Source organism: Peromyscus leucopus, chromosome 8b, assembly GCF_004664715.2.
Source record: "Peromyscus leucopus breed LL Stock chromosome 8b, UCI_PerLeu_2.1, whole genome shotgun sequence".
NCBI lineage: Eukaryota > Metazoa > Chordata > Mammalia > Rodentia > Cricetidae > Peromyscus > Peromyscus leucopus.
In genome coordinates, this window is record NC_051086.1 from 54,669,513 (window position 1) to 54,694,530 (window position 25,018).

Sequence of the window (25,018 nt, forward strand, 5' to 3'; positions counted from 1 at the left end):
CTGACGACAGCTTATGTGGGAAGGAGTATAGAGCAAGGGGAACATTCCTCCACTGCTGGTGGGAGTACAAACTTGTATATTCACTTTAGAAATCAGTATGGTGACTTCTCAGAAAATTGGGAATCACTCTACCTCAAGACTTAGTGATACCACTCTTGGGCATATACCTAAGGGATGCTCAATCATACTACAAGGACACTTGCTCAACTATGTTCATAGCAGCATTATTCATAATAGACAGAACCTGGAAACAACTTAGATGCCCCTCAACCAAAGAATGGATAAAGAAAATGTGGTACATATATATAATGAAATATTACTCAGCTGTAAAAAACAATGACATCACGAAATTTGCAGGCAAATGGATGGAACTAGAAAATCTCATCCTGAGTGAGGTAACCCAGACTCAGAAAGGCAAAATTAATATGTACTCACTCATAAGTGGATACTAGATGTAAAGCAAAGGATAACCAGACTACAACCTACAGGTCCAGAAAAACTAGGAAACAAGGAGGACCCTAAGAAGGGCACAAGGATCACCTTGTGAAGGGGGAACAGATGAGATCTCTACAAGTAAACTGGCCGTGAAGTGGGGGTTATAGAGGGGAGAGGATGGTGATGAGTACATGAGGGAATGTGGTAGTTGAACTCAGGGAGGGACAGAGTAGGAGAGCAATGAAAGAGATATTTTGATAGAGGGAAATATTTTTTATGGGGTTAGGGAGAAACCTGGTACTAGGGAAATTCCTAGGAATCCACAAGGATGACCTCAGATTAGACTACTAGCAATAGTGGAGAGGGTGTGTGAACTTGCCTACCCCAGTAATCAGATTGGAGAATACCCTAACTGTCATCATAGAGCCTTCATCCAGTAACTGATGGAAGTAGAGGCAGAGATCCACAACCAAGCACCAGGCCAACCTCTGGGGATCCAGTCAAAGAGAGGAAAGAGGGATTCTATAAGCAAGGTGCGAGTCAAGATCATGATGGGGAAATCTACAGAGACAACTGAACCAAGCTTGTAGGAACTCATGAACTTTAGACCAACAGCTGGGGAGCCTGCATGGGACCGAACTAGGCCATCTGTGTACAGGAGACAGTTGTTTAGCTTGGTCTGTTTGAGGGGTCCCTGGCAGTGGGATAAGATCTATTCTTGGTGCATGAGCTGGCATTTTGGAGTCCATTACCTATGGTAAGATGCCTTGCTCAGCCTTGATGCAGGAGGAGGGGCTTGATTCTGCCTCAACTGAATGTAATAGACTTTGCTGACTCCCATGGGAGGCTTACCTTTTGGAGGAGGAGATGGGGACTGGGTTGGCGGGAAAGGCTGTGGGGAGTGGGAGGAGGGATGAAGGGGGATCTGTGATTGGTATGTAAAATGAATTTTAAACATTCTTAATAAAAAAAGAGAGAGAGAGAGAAATGAGACCTTCTTGGAGCTTCAGGAGCCCCATGACCCCTGGGATCTTCAGTGTCCACTCAGATCTGAGCTAAGCGCTGGGTGCCAGTTGGGTAGACTCACTGCTGACCCCTATGTATTCTAGTTTCCCCATCTGTCAATGCAGCTTCAGCACTGCAGAGCCCAGAGGGATCATTTCCAGCCTGTGACCCCACATGTCTCCTCTGTCCTTCTACTTAAGTCCATCATCTTAGGTCTTCATACAGATGGAGGCTCACCTGTGAAGAACCACCATCTATGTGGACTTGAAGTCTCAGCTTTCCTTTGCTTCTGCTTCCAGGTTTCCAACTAGGAAACATTTGAAGGTATCTCTGATATTCATGGTCTAAGCTCAATAGTTCTAGTGAGCTGGGCCAGCTAGGGGCTAGACCAGCTAAGGGCACCATGTTAGGTGCCCTTATGGAGGCAGAAATGAAGAATGGGCTATGAGAAGAGACAGTGGTTGTTTGCTTGTCAGAGATGCAGCAATAGCCACAGAAACAAGGCTGGGGTCCTACCTGTTTACCTACCTTCATACCCTTTTCCACAGTCTCATGGAGAGAATGATACTCTCATAGATACTGCATGGAAAATGTTCTGTTCTTTTCATGAAATTCACACACCTATTCTGCTCTACTCCAATCCTCTGTGTGAATCTCTATTCCTTTCTGAGGTCAGCTCCATCATGTGGGGCTTTGAGCTTCTACCCCACAGAAATTCAGACTATAATAATAATAGCAGCAGCAATCACATGGGCTTATAATTATAGAACATTTATTGTTTATGAAACTGTTTAATATTTGGTGTGGATTATCACTTTACTCACACAGCCCAAAGAGACAGCTATTTACCTTCCCATTTTCCAGATGCAGTCATAGAGGCAGAGTACTGTAAAGTGACTTATTCAGGTTGGCAGAGCCATGACTGGACTAGTAACTTCAGTGTCACCAATTGCTCCTTTTGAGAACTGGCTTGAAACCTATGCTCACTAATCTCAGAGCCCTTCTTAATGCCAACCTCTTCCCTACTACAGTCTTTGAGTGCTCCTTCCCAGGGGCTATGAAGACCACCCAGGGGATTCAGAATGCATGGTATACAAGAGGGTTATGGCTCTAAGGTTCAGTTGGGGCTTCTGCAAGCATTCCTGTTCCAGCCTCTCCTGGCCCTGTGAATCCTTTTGACAGGAGGTAAGCCTGCCCGTGCAAACCCTGGCAGGAGGGCTCAGTGGTGATGAAGGGGTCACAGTAGTGGTGGTTTGGGGTCCTCTCTGTACTTACTTAGCATCAAGTCCTTTTCTGCCTGGTCTTTGGGCTGCAGCAGCTCCAGGTTCATCTGCTTCCTCTTGTTGTGGGTGAGGTCCAAGACCTGTTGACCCTTATGCTGAGCCTCCTCTGTGCCAATTGACTGCTCTGAGTGAGATGCTTCCATAGTGATAGAGGCCTCACATAATGCTTGGCTGTGCAGCTCACTCTGGTACTGCTTCATGTTTCCCTTCTTTTGTTGTTCCAAATGCCCTGGTTGATCCATTTCTGTTCTAGCAATGGGTCCTTGATTAGAACTGATGAAGGTGATTTGGAAACAAAAGAAAGAGCAGAGTGGCCTCTAAAGGTACAATTGTCCTCTGGTCAGGACAACTGAAGACTCCAGGCTCTCATGGGGATGAAGACTGTGTGTCCAGGTGCAGAGCTTGGGCAGAAGAGCGAACTCTGGGAGGAAGTTTATCAGTGGATGTGTTCTCTATTGTTTCATGAATGATGTCACCTGATGTTCTCCTTACTACAGTGGCTTTCCTGTCAGACAGGTGTGCTGTTATGCTGAGTCAGGGGTTTCTCAGCGTATTTAAGGTTTCTTCTTTTAAGTCATTAATGTCATTTATCTGACCCTGAGGACAGATAAAAAGAAGTGGAGGTGTATACTCTTATTGGAAGTTCCCTGCTGGAGGGAGATGATAGAGGTGAGACTATGCTCTGTCCCTAAGGCTCTAGGGGGTATAAGTGGTGTCAAATTCATGTGGCAGGATACGAATTTTAACTTAATCTGCTGCAGTGGGTCCTGTGACCACCATCATTCACTCCTGGAGAAACCTGTGAAAACAGTTAACAGACAGGGCTATAGTGAATAAGATGAGACTGAAGACAGGGGACCCAGTAAGCAACTAGCCAGGGCAGCCATTGTCCTAGTGTGGACCTCGTGATGGCAGTGATTTGATCCAGGAGGAACTTGTGTAAAACTTTTAAAGGACAGGATAAAATGATATATTACTATTATGAAGAATGGAGTGATCAAAGAGAGGAGCCAGAGTGGGAAGGAACCAAAATCTCATGCGTAGGAGGTTGCTTTTCACTGAATCTTTATCTGGTTCTTAATTAAGTCTTTGGCCCTCTCGACCAGCTTGGTTTTGTTGGTATATAGCAGCAGCGCTATTCCTGGAGGAGGACACAGTTCTCACTACCAGCATTGGACAGGAGACCTATGTCTCTTTAACTTTGAATAACCACAGCAGCAAAGACTTGGCTCAGGCCTAGCCATGGAAAGTGATGGAGAGGGAGGAGTGGGAAGGTGGGCATCTGGAGAATGGAGGGTGGGAACCGTAGGGATGGGAAAGCAAGAAGATGGAAAGATGCAGGACATGGAGCAGGACAGCTGGGAGGATTAGAGGATGCTAGTCAAGGGAGAAGGGTTGGGAGATGGAGTAAAGGGGTGCTGGGATTCCAGGGACAGGAGCATGAGAGGATAGGAAGACAGGGGTGGAGGATGCAGGGATGGAATATGGAGGACACTCACTATTCTGTAGTTCTCAGTTTTATCCTGTTCTACTGTCCCACTCTAAGGAGATTAATCTTTCAGTCACTACAGACAGAGGTTGAGGTGGGGAGAGGCATCACAGAGGGTGAGTCAAGAGCTCAGTCTGAGTTCAGGCTATCTTCTGTGATGGAATCATAAGAAATCTCCTGTCCCTGCTCACTACACAGTGGTAACAATCCAAAGCCAACTAAGCTGGAAGGGCAAAGTGCTCCGAGAAAACCAAAGAGTCACATGGATATGTGTATTGGGGGGAGTGGGGGGTGTGGGGGTTAGATGAACTCAAGACTTTTCCAGAGGCCCCAGTGAAAGGACAAAGGTAACTTTGTTCTGTATCCTTGACATGAATGGACTTGGCAAGGCCAATCTGACACTGGAGTCTTGACTCCCCATAGAGTCAAGGTTCCTATTTCTGAGGATTTGACTCTCCCTCTGGGCTGTTGTTATCATTTCTAAGGCAGGTGTGTCTGACGTATCCATGTTCTTTTTGTTAACATTGTTTGACTTAGTTCTCTGTTGACTTTAGTTGTTTTCCCCAGTGCAAATAGTATATATGATGCTGTTCTTCTGTGGTGGCCAGAGAAACTCCATCTTGTCCTGGGCCTCAATCTTACTACCTTCTAATACTTTATCCCAGACTCAAATTCCTGGAAGATGAATTCCCAGCAAACAAACCTGACTCAGTGACCTCCACCCAGAAATGTGCAGTTGTGGCTATCTGCTTTGTTATAAGGATATTACTAGCAGCTTTTTGTTTTGTTTTGTGGGTTTTTTTTTTTTTTGGCTTCTATAACTTGCCTCTATAACTCCTCTCCTCTCCTCTCCCCCTCCCCCTCCCCTCCCCTCCCCCTCCCCTCCCCCTCCCCCTTCCCTCCCCCTCCCTCCTCCCCTCCCTCCTCCCCTCTCCCCTCCCCCTCCCCTCCCCCCTCCCTCTCCCCTCCCCCTCCCCCTCCCCCTCCCCTTGTATCTATTCTGGTTGGATGGCTTTCTCATAGGAGCCCTGTAAACAGCCCTTTTCTTTCTTCGATTCAAGGATACATGCAGTGGGTGCTCAGAGCCTTTTCTGCCCAGTCTCTGAGTCTTTCTCTGCCTGCTAGTCAGGTCGCTTACACGGGCAAAGGACGTATGAACCAGTCCGCAGATTCCAACTCTCACGGTGCATTGCCTCATTTAAACTTCCTAAGAGGTCTGTGAGTTAGGGGTTTATAATCTATTACTTACTAGGATATGAAATTTAATTCATTTTAGAAAGGGCACTTGGTTCCTCAGGCTGGGTCATCTGCCCACTGCCACAAGGAGGGAAACTCGGTTAAAATTCAAAGTAGTTGCTATTAGTGGCAGGCCTTTTTCATCGTACTTTGATCCTGGTCAGAATCCTCTGAGTAGGGCATCATAGGGACATCTATATTCTCTGCAATGGAGTCTGTTGTGACTCCACAGCATACAAATGGGCCGTGAAAAAATGATAAAGGGACCAGACAACTTCTGAAAAAAAAAAAAAAACCAAGGTTGTTTTCTCACTCCACTCGCCCATCACACGCCAGTGCTTGTCGTCACGGGGGTCCCTATTGACATTCACTCGAGAAGCCACTCAGTTCTTGGTGTCCCTCTTCTTGCTTCCCAAAAGGTGCATAAAACCCTGCGCTTCAGCAAAGCCCTCAGCATGAAGGCAAAGCCAGCACCCTAATCACTCCATTGCCGCTTTAAGAAAGAGCTAATAATAAATATGCTGCTAAAGGTCAGTGTGGACTTTCACGCCTAACCAGATGGTGATGAAGTAATGTCTGACTCAGGAAAAAGTGAGAAAGTGAGAGAGCATTTTTCCTCTTCTCACAGTAGTTTAATTTGAAAGGATCTTCTAAAAAGCAAATTGCTTAAAAAATAATCCCATTTATTTTCAACGTATTTGGAGAATTTCCAAACTTGAAAGGACAGGAAAGCATAGAGTAATTTTAGAAACGAAATGGCAGGCTTATATGATTGGCTAGAGAATATGGTAACCTCTGCTGCACATACGCCACAATATTGGCTTCAACTTTTAATTGAAAAGATGGTTATTAATATTCATTTCTCTTGATCTAACATCCTATTGTTTTCCACTCAGTCAAAGAAAACCATATTCCGGCAGATACTAAAAAAAAAAAAGCCTTTAGCAGGAAAATGCATTTTTACTAGACACCTTAGTTTATGTTAATTGTTATAACAAAATACTGGAAGTAGAGCTAACATTATAAACAAAAATAAGTTTTTATTTTTCACATTTTTGGAAGTTCAGGAGTATTGTGCCAGAATCAGCTAAGTTCTAATGAGAGCCTCAGGGTGAATGGTATTGCGATTCCAGGGGTGTGTGTTGGAGACCGACTCTGGACAGCTGTGTCTTGAACCTTGTGTTACCTGCCACGATTTATCAAGCCTCGTGTAAATAAGAGGCTTTTAGTCTAACCTAGGAATGTAGGATTAAATAAACCTCTTTAAATCAGCTAGCTGCAGGGACCTGGGACCAAAGCGACCTCCTGCTGACCCTCCTTAGGAATTTTCTTTGTCCTCTCCTCACTCCTGCTCCCCCTCCCTACCTGAAGCCCTGTTTATAAGCTCTAACACCAGTCAATAAAGTGAGACCTTGACGCAACTCAGACTGACTCTGTCTTTCTTCATGCGCTTGGTCTCCTTTCCCTCTCGCCCCCCATTGATTCACAGGTGGTCCCTCCTCGAGACCCTCGAATAACCTGGCCTGCTGGACGGGTCAAGTGGCGCCCGAACGTGGGGCTCGAGGCACAGCGGCTCACTACTGGACCGCAAAGAGAAAACGTGGTCTGGCCAGACTCACTAGGTAGAGGTGCCCCAACAGCATCACTTGTGCGCCGTGGGCAGCCTTGAGGTAAGTGCCGTTCATCAATCAATGGGTAAAGCACTCTCTAAAGAGGCTCTCTTCATTTAGGAAATGAAGATTTCAGGGAGAGGGGAATAAGAGTCAAAAAGAAAAAAGAAAAAAAAAATTTAATTAAGTTTTTCTATTTTGTGGAAGAAAAATGTCCCTGGCTGGTTATTAATGGCCCGGGCATCCACCCTTTGACGTGGAATAAAGTCAGAAAGGATATCAATAACTTGCTTAAGGACAGAGAGAACGTCCCCGATGCATTCTTTAGTTTCTATGGAGTAATCAGAGATGTTTTATAGGATTCAGAAAAGGATAGTAGGGTGTCACATCTTCTGGCACTTGCTGAGGACCTATTAAACGATGTGTCCATCCCAGAAGACAGTAAGAGTGAGGTTGTCACAAATCACATTGAACAAAAGACCAAAAGACCCACCGGGACCCTCAAGGGTCCAGAGGTTTATTGACATCTACCGGTAAGAGCGCTCTCTGTCTTGTCTCTGTCTCTGTCTTGTCTCGTTAAGTTTTGTGCCAGTCGACTGATTTGTACTTTGCAGGCTCTCACTGGGACAGACGTGTCTGGACAGTGATCCTGGGAGGGAAAGAGAGACGTCTCATTCCCTGATTTGGGCAAGGGACCCCCTAGTCCCGAGCCATTTGGGGCCACCTTGGAGGTGACCATTTGATTTTAGGAGTCTCCTCCAGGGAGTGCTCAGGAGAGGAGCATCTTTGGGTACCTTTCCCCTGGTGGAAGGAAGTGCCACTTTGTATTTTGTCCTGGGAAATTGTTAGAGCCATTCTGTGGGAGTTTTTTGTATGTTTTATTGTGGTCATTGTTACTTTACACTCTGTTTCTCTTCCAAGAAATAAGGTACATGTCTGACTGACAGGGATGTGAAAGCCCCCTGATGTCTGTTTGATCAAGGACAGAGATCCTCGAGTCTCGATTGTTTTTGGTGTGATTGAGCCTGGAGGGTCACTCTCCACAGAGCACACCAGGCTGTCATTGTTCTTGGAGCTTTGTTGGTTGTCTCGTTGGGGCAAAGTTTTTCTTTCACGTGCCCTTGGTCTTGTGTGTAGTGTGTTAACTGTTCTCATTGTTGACTTGACGGTGACGGACGCTATGGGACAGTCTCCTTCTTCTCCACTAGACCTTTGCCCAGCCCACTGGAGGGATGTGCGAGCCACAATCGAGGGGCTTGCTTGCTGTGAGTGAGGCCATCATCATCTCAGTGCTGATGTGCTGGTACTTGAATTGTCTGTGTAAATGTCATCTGTTTCTGCTACTCACCTCCCTTATTTTCCCGGAGAGAAGGAGAGAGAGGCACAGCGAGGGCCACCTCCCTCCTCCCTAGCTCTCTTGCTATCAGGACTCAGGCAGCTGGCTGCTCTCAGGAGGGTGGGGTGCGTGCTCTGGGTACAGGCGGGCTAAGATTCTCATGTCCTGCTCTGGACAGGACAATGGCTGCCTGCAACTGACAAAACTGTGTGAACACTGAACAGAGAATCTGACTTTAGTCAGAGGAGTTAACAAAAACTTTTTTTCAGGAACACTGGCAGCCAAGGACATACTTTATGACCACTGCTCTCCCTCCCTTCCTTTACTGTGATAACTTCAAAGTCTCTTCTGCCAGCCAGGAATTTCTCTTGTTAACCCTTTTCTGTCCTGATTGTGAAACCTCAGTAACCTTCCCCCCCCAACTTCATCCCTACAGACAAAGAGAAGCTAAAACCAGGATTCTTAAATGTAGATAAGAACTTAGACGCCTTTTTCCAGGTGGCTTTATCAACTACAGAAACTTAAAAAAACACAGAGTTAGGATATATGACCATCTGACAGAGACTAAGTGGTCATAAAACATCCCAAACTCCCCAAACTCCCCAAACCCGGGAGACAGCTCATAAAACTCCTAAACACGGTTGCTAAACAAATGAGAAATAAAGATAACATGAAAAACTACTGATATGAACCTAAAGAGGGACGTGGGCGGTGGGAGATGAATTATGTGGTCTGTATTAGCCTCACAAAGAAAGGCACTTGCTCCTTCCAACCTCCCTGCTGTGTGTGTGAGAGGTTTGGAACAAGCCCCCTGCCGAGGCTTGTAAACTTCATTTAAATAAACCTTGCTTTTGCATTCTGTACCTGAGGTCTCTGATGGCTTCTTTGGGGACGAGACCTGGGCATAACACTGATATTGCTTAAAAAAGAAATGTTAAATTACCAGTTCAAGATACTAGGAAAATTATGCTTTTGTTTCCACAGGAAAAATAAAAATTTACATGGGTTTTGGTCATTTGAGTTCAATGTGTTACAAATACTTGCCATCATTTAAGAAAATTGGTTTCAAATTATTGTTGGTTAAAATAAAAGTTTAGATAAATGATTTTTGATATGAGAAAACAGTTTAAAATGTAAAAATTTAAAGGCTTAAGCATGTCATGAGGGTTTGGAAAAATAATAAAATAAAACTTTAAGGTCTAACTTTAAAGTTTAAGTAAGTAAACATGTTTCAGATTTCTTTCTCTTGCTATTCTGCTGTTACATGGAGACTCCAAAAGGTCATAGTTTTAAAAATGTCTGTCTATTCTGCAGGTATGAATGAAAATGTGGCCACATGTATGTTTGGTTTTGAATGTCTGAGTTTGCATGCATGTCCTTCTGTGTCAAGGAATACAAGTTAATACTAGTCATCTGGCTATCCAGATACTAGTTTAAAGCATAAACGGTTCTATTTAAATAAAAACAAACTGAAAGGTATATTTGACTAATATATCTATAGGAAAACAAATTAGCCTGGTCATTATTACCAAACTTAGAGATATTTTCAAGATTAGGCCTAGATTTGTTTGGCTCAGATACATTTAATAGATAATGGTCCTCAAACCTGTCAATGATCTGATGAATATGACATTTACATTATTTGATTAAAAACTTACTATCAGAAACAGAGACTCCTAGCTCCTCAGCTCCTAGCAATGACTCCCAAGGTCTCCAAAGAAGATATGGAATGACAAAAAGATGCCACCTGAATTGCGAACGACACTGACCACAGGGCAAGATGCCCCAATGCAACACCTGCCTCCAGGACCCAGCCCAGACTGTGGACAAGTAGTAGGACACTGTCAGTCTTCCGTGTCCCTATTCCACAGAAAAGGTACTCTGCCTTATGGGCTTGATGGTGGTAGAAGATTGATGTTGTTCTGACTGGTACCTCCAACGCTATAGAGACCTGGGTAGGGATTGATCACTGTAATTTATAGGATTGAAAGCTTCTTGGTCTGCACTCAGATATAGTTTATCCTTCTCAGATTTCTGATAGTACTTATGGCTAGGCTAGCTCTAACTTTGTCAGCATGGCAGCATCAACCAGATCCTTCTGCAAGGCCATAGCTAGCCTGTTAGCTCACTTTAAAAGAAAATGTTCTAAGATGTAAAAATTTAAATAAATTATAAAGGTTCGGATATGAGTCTAAAATAAGATATGTTTCAGATTACTCTCCTGTTCTATGGTTCAGAGCTTAACATTTAGGAGTCCTGATGAGCTGACAGAGCAATGACCACTTACTGTTCAGTCACAAGCTCAACATTTTGGATTTGTTTTAAATGTCATCTAGATATGTCTAAATGTAAACCTAAAAGTGCTTCTCACCAGGCCAAAAATCTCTGTCCAATTTATACCTGGCTTTCTGGACAGAAGTAAAATGCCCAAATCTGTAGTTCTTGTTGGGACTCAAAGGTATAAGTCTACTTTTGCTGTTTTACAGATATCCATTATCTGTCTTTGTCTACAATATGGATTTCGGTACAGATTGGTAATACTAATGTATCTAAAACTTTTATGTCATTTTGTAAGTAGGCCTCAAAGGATTAAAAGAGTCATAAAAACATAGACCCACTTCACAGAGGTCGAAAGAACCCCAGATAAGTATCCCTAAAGATGGTATTTTTCCTTTCTCCTGGTCTTGGGATTACTGCTTTTCCCATTACTAAGGGTATAAACCTAAGGGTTCCAAATAAATTCATAAATTTTAACCTCTGTTCCTAGTTTAAATCTGTCTCAACAGATTTCTACTTGGCTGGCAGACACCTCCAAGTTTCAGTTGCTGACTCCACCACTCCAGACGACTGTGGACTCCAGACGTGCTAAAGGCTAACGTGGACCAGCCCAGCTAACATGATTCTTCTCTGTCCCTATGGGGTCAGGCAGCTACATGCTACTGACAAATGCCCCCTGCCCAGTCTTTGACCAGCTTTTCAGCCTTTTGGGGGAGAGGCCCTGATAACGACGCCCCAATGCCAGCTTGAAGCAGTTCCAGAAAGAGAATACATCGTCCCATTTTCCTTGTTCTAAAAAGGCTGAAATGCTGGGTCAAAAGAAAACTCCCTGGCATAGAGACCAGATGGCTAATTGTACATGAACTATGCATGGCCATTACAGGCCATGAGTTACTAAAATAGGCCATGAGTTACTAAATGTAATACCATAATTTTAAGATTAAAATTTGCCAAAAAGAAAATGGGGGAATGAAAGACCCTAGCCCTTCAGGCTTACACCCCCAAGCCTCAGGAAAAGAGAAAACTTCAAGCACCAGGAAATGAGAAACTAAAAATCTAGTTCCAAGAGCAAGCTGACTTAGCCATTGTTCAATCTCCCCTGCAACCATATAACAATGTAAAAAGATTTCTGTTAAGAGATGTGCTCAACTGTGACTGGGATAGTTGCAGGTGTTCCAGGAAGGACCACTGTGACCTGTGTGTAAACTCCACTCCCGCCTTGATACCCCCTCCCCCTTGAGGTTTCAGGAAAAATGTACCTGTTGACACAAATTACCCGTCTGTGATCACTCTGTACCCAGACCATGATCTTGTGAAACAAAATTGTATGGGAATTGTAATCTTGTGAGTTTTTCCTTTATTAGCCTTTATGGGGCTGCAGTAAGATGCGGCTCTTGCTCTTAGGAGCAGGGTTTGCCCTTTTATTTAGAAGCTTTAAAGAATCCCCTTGGCTTTCTACCCTGATCCCCACCCTCCTGAACCCCCTGATTATTTTCCGTCTCCTTCTCATTACCTTTGGTCCCTGGGCCTTTCAGCGGTTGACTCAGTTTATCAAAAATCAGATTGATTCGGCCTTACCACAACACGTCTCGATTCTTTATCACAGAGTAGATTCCGAGGAGGCCGGCCAGGAGCCCCATCAACGACTCAGATTCAGTGTCCTAAAGCCCTAACGTCCCCAAGGTCTTGCTAGAGAGTACTCAATGACGGGAATAGTACAGGGCCCACGCCAGAGTCAACAGCGTACAGAGGTCGTTGAGACCGGCTCAACATGGCACCTGCCATGCGTGGGAGTCCCCCTGTATAGCCTAAGACAGAGGCTCTCTCGGACCTCCGCCACCCCGATCACATGGACTTGGTCCATTTTTGAGAAAAGAGGGGGAACTGTTGGAGACCGACTCTGGACAGCTGTGTCTTGAACCTTGTGTTACCTGCCAGGATTTATCAAGCCTCATGTAAATAAGAGGCTTTTAGTCTAACCTAGGAATGTAGGATTAAATAAACCTCTTTAAATCAGCTAGCTGCAGGGACCTGGGACCAAAGCGACCTCCTGCTGACCCTCCTTAGGAATTTTCTTTGTCCTCTCCTCACTCCTGCTCCCCCTCCCTACCTGAAGCCCTGTTTATAAGCTCTAACACCAGTCAATAAAGTGAGACCTTGACGCAACTCAGACTGACTCTGTCTTTCTTCATGCGCTTGGTCTCCTTTCCCTCTCGCCCCCCATTGATTCACAGGTGGTCCCTCCTTGAGACCCTCGAATAACCTGGCCTGCTGGACGGGTCAGGTGTGTATGGGGAGCAGGGAGCAACTCAGAGATTGGACTTGCTCTCTCTGTAGGAAATCTTGGGATTCTCTGAATTACCCTTTTGAGGGAAGCTACAGGAATGAACTATGGCCCTTCCACTATGTCCCACCTCTTAAAGAGCCCTCCCCGCTACCTTTCAACATCGACACACTAAGGACCAAGGCGCCTTCACATGAAACTGTGGGAGACAAACTCCATCTGAACAGCGCTAGATTGCAAAACATGTCGCATATTGCTCTCAATTCAGAATTGTGCATACCAGGCAGTGGTGGCACACGCCTTTGATCCCAGCATGCGGGAGACAGAGGCAGGCGGATCTCTGTGAGTTCGAGGCCAGCTTGGGCTACAGAGTGAGTTCCAGGAAAAGTGCCAAAGCTACCAAGAGAAACCCTGTCTCAAAAACCAAAAAATAAATAAATAAATAAATAAATAAATAAATAAATAAATAAATGAAGGAAGGAAGGAAGGAAGGAAGGAAGGAAGGAAGAAAGGAAGGAAGAAAGAAAATAGAATCGTGCAGTATAGTGCTGACAATTGAAAGGCCTAGAAAGTTAAAGATCATCCTCAGCTCTTGGCCACATACAAATATTCACTTATGTGCCAGCTAGACACTTCTTAAAATTAATTAGCTCATTTATTTGTTTGTTTGTTTGTTTGTTTGTTTGTTTGTTTTACATCCCATCCACAGCTTACCCCTCCTCCTCTTACCCATTCTCCCTACATACACACACAAACCTACTGGCTGTTCCCATCCCCCAATCTACTCCTCCTCCATTTCTCTTCAGGAAAGGGCAGGTCTCCCATGACTACCAACAAACCATGACCGATCAAGCCACAGCAAGACTAAGCACCTCCCCATGCATCAAGGCTGGGCAAGCCAACCCAGCATGAGGAATAGAGTCCCCCCAAAAAACACAGCAAAAGAGTCTGAGACAACCCCTGTTCCCACCTTCAGGAGACCCAAAGGGGAGCCAAGTCACACAACTACAATTTGTATAGAGTGCCTAGGTCAGTCTCCTGCAGGCTCCCTGGCTGTTGGCTCAGTTTCTGTGAGCCCGAATGAGCCTAGGCTAGTTGTCTCTGTGATCCTTCCCTTGGTGTCTTTGACCCCTCTGGCTCTTATAATCCTTTCCACAGTTCTTCCGCAGGTTTCCCCAAACTTCACCTAATGTTTAGGTGTGGGTCTGCATCTGTTTCCATCTGTTGCTGAATGACGCCTCTCTGATGACAACTAGGCCAGGCACCAATCTGGTCACAGGAGATGCCCAGTTCAGACTACATATCTGATATTACAGGAGTCTAAGCTGGGTTCCTCTTTGTAGGTTCCTGGAAGATTCCTTTAGGCAGGTTTTTACCTCACCCCCAAATGCACCCCCTTTCCAGTAGTCTTTCTCAGTGTTCTCCCTTTCTGTCCTCCTTAAAACCTGATCATCCATGTTCCCATCCCCACCCGCCCCCAATCCACCCATAAAATCTCCTCCCATTTCCTCCTCCCAGAGAGATCTGGGCATCCCCCCATGAACCCTCCCTGTTACCCAGTCTCTCTGGGTCTATGGATTGTCCAGCTTGACAATTGTAAAATTCCAAAAATAAGCCAAGACATTGAAGAATAAGGTCATGCAAACACTCTAATGACATCCTAGTTGCGTGAGTGGTGGTAAACCCTCACACAGCAGAGCGGAGCAACCTGCTAGCACTCTAATCCTGTTCAGGACTTGGTGAACATTGGTGACAATGAGGGCTTTACTAGGGTGATCATTCACCAGTCACCTAAAACCTGCAGTCATTCACAGCTTAATGTCTGCTGGTAGCGCCCGCTGTGCCTTTCCCTATAAGGCTCAACTTATGTCAGATGCAGAAGGTTGAAGATAAGACATTATTAATGCCATTTGGTGGTAGATAAGAAGTATCTTCCTCCGAACCCAGTCAGGACTAGATCCCTCAGGGAGAGTTGAGATTTATGCATGTTCCCTACTGTCCCCCTGGATGCCACCAGATTCTAATGGCTTTGTGTCCTAAGCCTAGCATTAACAGTGCAAACCATCAATTCACTGTCTCAAAGTCTTTAAGAGTCCCCACAATGACACATGTTCTTTCACTTTGACAATCCTAACGATGTGCTTATCCAAACAGCTTTCTCTGCTATGTCAGAGAAAGCCCGATGGGCTAGGACACATAAAATGAAAGACACCAGTTGCCCAGGAACATCTATTCTGGGTGTCAGAGAGCACATAACTTCCTTCAAATCTGCAGAAGGTCCATAATGATGTTTTTCTAAGTATCCTTCAGAGAGGGTTATAGTAAAGGGTGAGATGTGAGGGAAAGAGTTGGCCACCCAACTCTATCAGGTGATGAGTCCCTGCTGACCTGGAAGATTCTAGAATACCTTTAAAATATCTAGCTGAGTGAATGCCCTACTTTTCTAGACATCCTTCACGCAGCTCAGTGTTGGCAAAAATAGTCATAAGAAAATATTTCTATATATATCATTCAGGATGGAGTTTTGGTCCACCTAAAGGGTCCTTCTCCTTTCCTCAGAGGGTCCTTTTCTCAGAGTTGGGCCACACCCTGACTCACAAGCCCCTTTTCTTCTGTTCTCATTCAGTCTTGGGATCTTTCCCCTGTCACTCTTTTTGTCTTCTCAGAAGACAGCAACTCCTAGCCTTATGGAAGCTGCTGAGATATGGGGGACTTAGGGAATACTAGCTGATCGTTAGCCATTCATACCTAATAGACAGGCAGTCCTCAAATGCTTAGAGAACAGCAGAATATGACATTTAAAATGTTAATCAAAAACTATTATATCAGACAGAGACACCCAGATCCTAACACTGACCCAAGGTATCTGAAGAAGATGTCTCCATCTGGACAATGGCAACACTGACCTCTGGGAAGATGCTCCAGTGTGACACCTGCCACCAGGACCCAGCCCAGACTGTGGACAAACAGCAGGACATCAGGGAATTGATTGCACCCCTTTTGCCTAGACAAAGTAAGATTAGTCTTCCCTATGTCCCTCTTCCATAAGAAAAACTCCCACTTTATGGTCTTAATGGGTTGAAAATTGATGCTGTTCTGATACTTCTGCCTACAATGATGTGGACTGGTCCCTGTCTTTTTAACAGATTTAAAAGTTGCTTGGTCTGCACTTAGATATGATCTATCTTTCTTAGATCTCTGATTCCATTTGACGACCAGGTTTTGCTTCAGGTGCTTCCTTAGTTCTCTATATAAAATTCACAGGTCCCCCTCTCCTAGGGCTACTACTAGGTCTAGACATAATTTACCTTGTTACCAGATCAGATAAACTCACAGAACAAATTTCAGTGTAACTTTTTACTATTGACTGCTCTCAGTATATCCTCGTTTGTTTATTATATGAAGATAGGAAAGCTGTCTCACTTATTCTTAAATTTATACTTCTCAGATCTGATGGTGTTTGATGACTAGGGTACCAATTTAACAGCTCCAATCCCAAGACTACAAGCACCTTGATAGCTCATTAATAAGTTTCCTGTTGAAATTACAGACAGGTATGCCTCATTCACAGACTTCATGGTACAGGTTTCAGATATAACTCCTGAGGTTCAAAGTTTTAATACTGATAAATAAAGTTCTGATAACCTGATACACCATTGACTCCAAATGGTTCTTAAGATTTTTTAACCCTTTTGCTATGATGTAAATCTATTCCAGCTGTCTTACAGATACCTGCAGTTTCCTGGGAAAAGTTCTGCCACTGTATCAAGAAATCTGGTCTGATGAAAACTAACCATCTCTAGAGCCCATTTTTGATCCCACCCATTTTTTGAGCATATTTTACAGATTCATTCTTCCCACCTGACCTCCAGAGAAACAGCAGATGCCATGGCTTCTATACTCCTGATTCGGCTCCCTTGATTCCCTGCAAGCTCCTGGAACATGACTGCTGCAACCTGCCTTCTCAGCTCCCTCAAGAAACAGATGCCTAAGATCTCCCACCATGCATGACTCCTGGTTTCCCCCTCCCCACTTCACCCCCTGTCAGCTGGAAGAAGTCTCAAGAATTCAGTGCCCTTGTTTCCCCACTTGCTATACATAACTCACCTTTTATAATAATCAAAATGGAGGAATGTTAATATTCTGACCTGCTCCTTGGAAACCTACCCCTTGTGGGTGCCCTGCATCCTGACTTAAAAGCCTGATGTAAGGAAAACCCCTCCTTTCTTCTCTCTCTTCCTCTCTCTTTCTCTCCATTCCCACGAGTTGTGCACCCTTGACCCCCCTCTTCTTTCTTTCCCTCTTTCCCTATCTTTCTCTTCATCTCTCAATTGTAATTAACTTATTTTCATGTGGATGCAGCGCCTGGGTGTGAGTGACTGTCCACATGCCTCTGCCCCCACCACCAGCTGCTGCATCTGCCCAGCACATGTCCCTCACTTGGGGGACATCCTGGTCTGGCCAGCCGGGGGTTCTCTGTTGCACAATATCATAACAGCAGTCACAGAGATAGAACTGTTATGGTTGGGTCTGGAGACTGCAGTTCTCTGAGAACATGGCGGGCCCTGGCCAGCAACTTCTGGGGAGTGTTCCCTTAGAAACTTCCTGTGGGCTTGGGCTGGGGAGATAGACAGGAGAGAGCAGTTCAGAGACAGTATGAACGGGCTGCATGGAAAAGGACACAGGCCTTCAGGACTGTCGTGTGGAGGCTTTCCTAGCTTGTGTGAAAGTCTGGGACCATTTCACTGAAGTAGAAGGCCCTTGAATTTTTATTGGATTTATTTCCCACCCTTTGATGCCTCTGATGCACATATATTTTACCAATGAGTACAAAATGGTTGCTACCTCTTGCTCTCTTGGTCTGATCAGTATAATCAATACAGTGAACCAATGTGATATTTTATGGAAGAGATAGATGATCAAGATCCCTTCTAACTAAGTGTGATGCAGGACTGGAGAGTTAATACCTATTGAGATAAAACTAAAAGGTATGCTCCTGACCTTGCCAACTGAAAGCAAATTACTTCTGGTGGACTTTGTGGACAGGTACCAAGAAAAGGCATTTGCTAGATCAATAGCTGCAGACTTGATTTCTGAGATGTCCTGCACCAAATAGGATCCTTCTTTAACCAAATTCCTTCAGCAGCCAGACATCAGAGACTTCTAATCTATCTCCCCAGGGGCTAATCTGGAGGGGATTGGGAAAGATATTTCAGGCAGAGGGTTGTGATGATCCATGAGGTCAGTGAGAGGTGCCCCCTGACTATCGGCTGCTTCAGGCAAATGCAGACCAGCTAGCATACCTAGGTCACCAGACATGGGGTCTAGAGCACTAGATTTGATTCAAGCAAGTCATATGTTCTAATAGATTGACTTTCCTCTGTGAAATATTTGTACAAATATCCCTTCCATCCAGATTCAGAGAAGCCCAGGACTTCCACCCAATGTGTGTGTTCATCAAAATTAAATGAACCGCAGAGCTATTTTCTGAGCTGTGAGCAGCAAGGAAGCCTCAGGTAGGATGGATTTCCCCAGCAAACTGCCCAAGCGGTATGTGTGTTGGCTCCAATGTAGGCAGACCTCAAGATTCTGCTCCTCCAAGACCTATGCTGGCTCATCTATGCCATCCAGGATGAAGAGCAGCTTCTCAGGGTGAGACAGGATCTGCCTAATGGGAGGTCTGGGCATAGTCTGGTCTTTTGCTATGAGCTCAGCCAGACTCAGCTGCTGGCACTGGGCCAGCTCTCTGCAGCTGAAGTAGAAGATATGCTGGAAGCGATCCCTGTAGAGCTGGCCTTCCTCTCATGCTCTCTTCACCTACCTGGCCAGCGTTGACTTCCCAATCCCAGCAGCCCCCTCTAATATGACTAGTTGAGGCTCTTCCTGGGTTCCCTGGGCTTTGGTCAAAAGGGTCTTGGATTTCAATCAGATGTCCTCTCTCCTCTGCTACATCCAAAACCAGTTTTCCCTCTGTTTGCTGTTTCCTGTCTGCCTACTTCCCCTCCCAGGCCTTCCTCTAGGGTTGCAGACTAACTACTGATTTTCCACCTCCACCTACAGTTCCTTTGCCAAACTGATGTCTTAATGAAAGCAAGTAGCCAAATTCTTAGCTTCCATGGAATGGTGAGACTTCTCATTGATAGTAATTCCAGCCACACCCACATGGTCCCACATGCCCTGGCGGAACACTTAGTCATTTCTGCCTAGGCTTTTCTGGGTCATATGTTATACATAATCCATGCTCTTCATGGTCACGTAATCACACACTGCGTGACAACGTGATCTATGCTCATGCATGGAGTAGCCACATGGGCCTGTGTGTGCATGTGCGGGGTGACCCTTAAAAAGCAGGCCACATGTGCCCCTGTTCCCCTTCACTCACGTGTCCTTTCAGCAGGTCTGATCACATCTATCCCTTTCTTCTTGTCTTAATAAAACTTTTGTTAGTAGGTTTGTCGTGTTCCATGACTTTTCCTCACAGGGTAAGAGCACTGCTAAAAAACCATCACCCATCCCTCACTGTTGACTTATGGTTAAAACTCCTAGCCAGGCATCAGAGTAGGACACACAATGTTCTCTTATTTTGAAGAGCCCATCCCAAGCCCTGAATCATCTCCTAGTTACATTTTGAAAAGCTTACCTGTATTTCATTGGCAGACCCAAAGTTGTTTTTCCAGCCAGCAAAATACCTTCAGGCACACCCAACTCTCAGATCAAGGCTGTTTCTCCTTCTCCTCCTCTCTTATCTGTGAATGGAGCTGCCTTTCCCACCCTAGGATCTTATACACCTGGAGCACAAGGGTTTCATTGTATTCAAATTACCCCCCCAACACACACACAAGGCATAAAAGATATTCTTCCAATTAAAGAAACATAATCTAAAACGGCCCAAGTAATAGAAATAACTCCACTGTCCTACCCAGATAATTTCCCTTACATATTTGTTTTAAAACTTATGGACTATTCAAAAACCTTTATTCCATCCCTTGCCTCTCTCAATATAATCATGTTACTTGTTACTTCGATGTGCTTTTCTTTTTCTTTTTAATGATTATTATATATTTTGATAAGAATGTCACTATTAGCACTCAAACTTAGGACAAATGACTGAGGTGCCTATTTAACATATCAAAGCTGACTCTGGCCAACAGTCTCCTTAGTCTCCATCTGTTAAGAGTCACCCTGGCTGCATATACAGCCTTGAGCTTCCTTTGAAAAAGACTTGGCCCTTCTGAACCAAGCTGCTTGAGAGAGAGAACACAACTCTCCAAAGTTGTGTATGGATCATTTGTTTCTACTAGCTTCTGCCACCCACCAAGTTAGATTCAATTTCTAAAGTCCAACTCCTCAGCTACTTCCCCTCTCTACCAGTACTCCTTATCTCTCAGGCTCTAGAACCTTCTGTACCTGCCTGGCACTTGTGTAGCATCTCTTGGCTCTGTCCTGCTATACCCATGTGGGTGTCTCTATGCCCATAAGGGCACACCTTTCCACTAAAGACACTTAGTCTTTCCCTTTTCCCGAAAGCTCCAAGTGCTCTCTCCTCTCCTCTCTTGGATAAGTGTCCCCCTGGAGTCACCTGCTTTGTCTGCTATTACTACAAAAGCCACAGCTATGTGCCAGGAAGCTCCCCTCTCCCTTCTGGGCTCCCAATCACATGGGAAGAGACACCTTCAGAGCATTTCTGTCTGATGAGTTTCCCATTCCACTTGGGGATGCCCTTTATTCACCTCAGTTCAGCTCTTTCCTGGACCTTTCTTTTGCTTCCCCTTGGGAGCTACAGTCCTGCCTGCAACTATTGTGACTTTTCCCTGTCTCCTCCCCATAGAGCTGCCTGTGGTCAGTCCTGAAGTCTCTCTAAACCCTTCAGAGCCACTATACAGTCTCTCAACACCTGCCTGCAGTCCCAAAGCCTCTGCTCTCAGCTCCCTCCCTTCGCTCCTCCCTCAGGCAGAATTCCTATACTTTGTGGAACTGTTCCCTCTAAGATGTCTCCTGAAGTTCCACAGCTTTTCTAAGCACATCTGGGTCACTGTGCTCTCTTTCAGCCCCTCTTGGAGCATATAGGAACCCTCCCACAGTAGTGTTTTGTGACCCTTTCTCTCTTCCTCCATGAACTCAGATTTTATTAAAGCCTTGCAATGTTACTACAAACAGCTTGCCCTCAGTATAGATCAGTAGGCAAAGACTTTAATGCTTGATTTTAAACTTTCTTATATGATAATTTCTGCCACTGCCCAAACAAATTATCCCCAAATCTCTTATATCAACATTTGCTCTGCTCAACACTTCCAAAAGTAACTTCTCTCTAAGATTTCTCTACTTCCCACTCTTAAAAATCTTTTATCTCTATGATTTCTCTGCACTCTACTCTCAAAAATAAACCTTTTTAGATTATTCTGTAAGCACTATCTCAGGACTTATAAGTTCATTGAGTATGGTCAAAAAATTTATACATTTGGTAGCAAAATTTGACTTAAAATTCATAGCAAAAGGCTTATAGTTTAAAAGTCTATATGTCGGTGTCTTGCTTAGTTAGGGCTTCTGTTGCTGTGAAGAGACACCATGATCATAGCAACTCTTATAAAGAAAAACATTTAATTGTGGTGATTCACTTACAGTTCAGAGGTTTAGTCCATTATCATCATGGTGGGACACAGCCACATGCAGGTAGACATTGTGCTGGAGCTGAGAATCTTTACATCTTGACCCAAAGGCAACAGAAAGTGAACTGTCTTGCTGGGCATAGCTTGAGCATATGTGAGATTTCAAAGCCTGCCTCCACAGTGAAACCCTTCCTCCAAAAAGACCACACCTACTCCAATAAGGCCATACCTCCCATTAGTGCCACTCCCTTTGGGGGACATTTTCTTTCAAACCACTACAGTGGGTAATCTTAATTTGGTACAACATTATACGTGTAATTCAACTCTCATTAAAAAAATAGATCTACTTACTGTATATGTAACTTGGATTCAGTTCTTGTTTAATTAAACAGATATTTTAAGTAGCAACCGCATGGTTGGCAGCTATCTTTACTAAGATTAAAGGGTACATGCCATGAGACTTCGCCACAATCTTAAGATGACCACATGATATAAACCAACTAAGGTAGCACCTGTAAAACTTCTTAGTCCCACTGAGCACTTGGTTTTATCATTATATCTACTTTTTGGACTTAAGAAAGCAGTGGTAGTTCTCCAAAATATTCTGGATTAGGTTGGATTTTTGTACAATGATAAATTCCTAAGGTTATACAGGTATGCTTGTTGGTATTCTGACCTGCCCCTTGAAGTCCCACCCCTTGGGGCCACTCTGAGTCCTGACATGGGAGCCTCATTTTAGGGAAGGGCTCCTCTCCTTCCTCTCACTCTCTTCTGCTTTTCCTACCACTTGGTGTGCACCCTTGACATCTCTCTCTCTCTCTCTCTCTCTCTCTCTCTCTCTCTCTCTCTCTCTCTCTCTCTCTCTCTCTCTTTCTCTCCCTCCCTCCCTCTTCTCCCCCTTTCTCCTATCTTTCTCTTCATCTCTCTGTTATAATGAACTCTCCACATGGATGCAGTGCCTGGGTGTGAATGACTTACCATGCACCACCACTCTGGCTGCATCTGCCCAGCATGTTTTCCCTCACACATGGGATACCTTGTCCTGCCAGCTGGGGGTTCCCCACATGTCCATAATTCATAACAATACTCAGGTTAACAAAAAGTGATTTAGAGTTGTATTTCTAACTACGTATGTCCTTGCTAATTGCTCAACACTGTTCTTCTAGAAAATTCAAATCAGTAACAACATAATTTAATAAATATATATATTTGATAAATAAGATTTATAAATTCCTAAGGTCTACTCAGGTTCATAGTAATAGATGTCTAACTTATTTCTCTTTGCTCATTGTGCTAAGTTTTAGCTATTTGGATAAAGTGAATCATACAAAAAACCCTGATATTTTGTAACGGCTTACTATAAAAGGATCAAAAAAGGTACATTTCCTAGTCTCTCTGTGGACTGTATTTATGGTTTTGTCAAGTTTTCCGTCTATCTATAGACTGCATTTATGGTTTAATGTTTCATTTTGATGCTAAAGGATCCTTAATTAACACTTCAACTCAAAATTTTAAGCCTCAAACTTACAGGGACAAAGCTATATAATACAAATCTTATAAAAATTACTAACTTGTAAGCTGTTATGTAATTCATTTAGTGACAAGCTTTATTTAGCCTCCTGTAAGTGTTTTCAAGTTTAAGCCTAAAGCAAGTAACTAAAAAGAAATAAAGTTTGTTAGCTACGAGGAACTTAAAAGATGGTGGTCAAACTCTTCAGAGACATGCTGATTATGGCATTTAAAAATGTTTAATAAAAAAGCTTACCAGGATAGACAGAAAGACCACCTTCTACTAGCAGCCCCAAAGTCTCCAAAGAAGACAGATGAGGCACTGATGACTTCACCTGAATTGTAGTAACACTGATCACTGGGTGGAACTGCCCCATGCCTCATCTGCCACCAGGAATCTGCACAAACTGTGGATATTGTTGGGTTGACTGATGTGCTCTGCCTAAATCAAGGTAGACCAATCTTCCCAAGTACCTCACCCACAGGAAAATCTCTCAGACCTTCTGGGTCTGGCAGCCAAAGGCACATGCTTCCCTGTGTGGTAGCTGAAGATGTAATGTTGCCCTGTATGACAGCTGAAGACTGATTACTTCTTCTGATAACAAAACCATTGAGACCACTGTAGGCAGAGTTTTCATCAGGACCACCAACTCACCAAATAACCAAATGGAGACTTAGTATTAATTATAAATTCTCAGCTGATATCTTAGGCTCATTACCAACTAGCTCTTACAACTTAAATTAACGCATATTTCTTATCTATGCTCTACCACCTGACAGTACCTTTTTTCAGCATGGCATGTTCATCTCCTGCTTCCTCTGTATCTGGCTAGTGACTCTGCCCTTCTTCTTCCCTACATTCTCTAAGTCTGGCTGTCTGGCCTAAATACTTTCTGCCTAGCTATTGGACAGTTGGCTCTTTATTAATCCAATGTGAGCAAAACATCTTCACAGTGAACAAAAGGATTATTCCACAACAGACCACAGGAACATAAGGTAACTGCCTAGGTAGTAGGTAAGTCATTTAATTTTAATTGATATGTAGTCTATTTTGATTATACTTTGTAGTGATATTTTGTGCACCCCAATAAAGCTTGCCTGGGGATCAGAGGACAGAGCCAACCACTAAATTAGACATAGAGGTCAGACAGTAGTAGTACACACCTTTAACCCTATAACTTGGAAGGCAGAGATCTATTTGGATCTCTGTGAGTTCAAAGCCACACTGGGCTACATAAGAGAAACAGAGCCAGGCAGTGTTGACACATGCATTTAATCCCAGGAAGTAATGTGGCAGGTCACAGAAAGGTATATAAGGAACTCTTTCTCTTTAGACTGAGGATTTTGTGGTTAGAACTTGTGACTGGCTTGCTCTGCTTCTCTGATCTTTCAGCTTTCACCCCAATATCTGGCTCTGGGTTTTCTAATAAGATTGTTTAGCAATTCGTGTTACAATACTTCCTGCTGTAAGTTGTGCTTTTCAGATCTCTGATGGCATTGAATTCTATTCTAACTGTAGCTTTGTCAGTTTAACAGCAAGCAAGCATACCAGCTCCTTCTGGAAGCCTGTGGCTGCCTTGTCATTTTATTCCCTATGTGGATCAAGCCTCTCTTTCTAGAGCTGCTAAGTCTCCTGCTGAGAGAGAGAGGCATTGACAGTTTGCCTTGGTGCTATTGTGCCCTAGTCTCAGAACCCCCAGAGATCACCAAGGAGCTGGTTTCTGATGCAAGCACACAAGGCTCTTTTTATTGTCAGATTTGAACCTGGGCAGCCAATCTATGCTCAGATGTAGTGGATAGAGGAAGATTCGGCAGCCTCAGGCCCAGGAATAGAGAGTTTTTATAGGTAAAAATCGTAAGCTAGGAATTGGCAACTTGGGATTTCGTAGAAGGGATATGCAGCAAGGTGATTTTTTGAAACTATTTGTCCAGACTTTGGGCTTGAACC

General features: G+C 44.1%; 1 protein-coding gene across 1 annotated transcript in view; it reads right to left on the reverse strand.

Annotated features, from left to right (window-relative positions):
• Window positions 1–25,018, reverse strand: part of LOC114688678 (NACHT, LRR and PYD domains-containing protein 1a-like) — a 118,917-nt gene that overhangs the window by 53,248 nt on the left and 40,651 nt on the right. Inside the window, exon 2 of the mRNA XM_037201056.1 lies at window positions 17,385–17,390. Coding sequence (XP_037056951.1) covers window positions 17,385–17,390 — 6 coding nt within the window. The remainder of the gene's footprint in view (window positions 1–17,384; window positions 17,391–25,018) is intronic.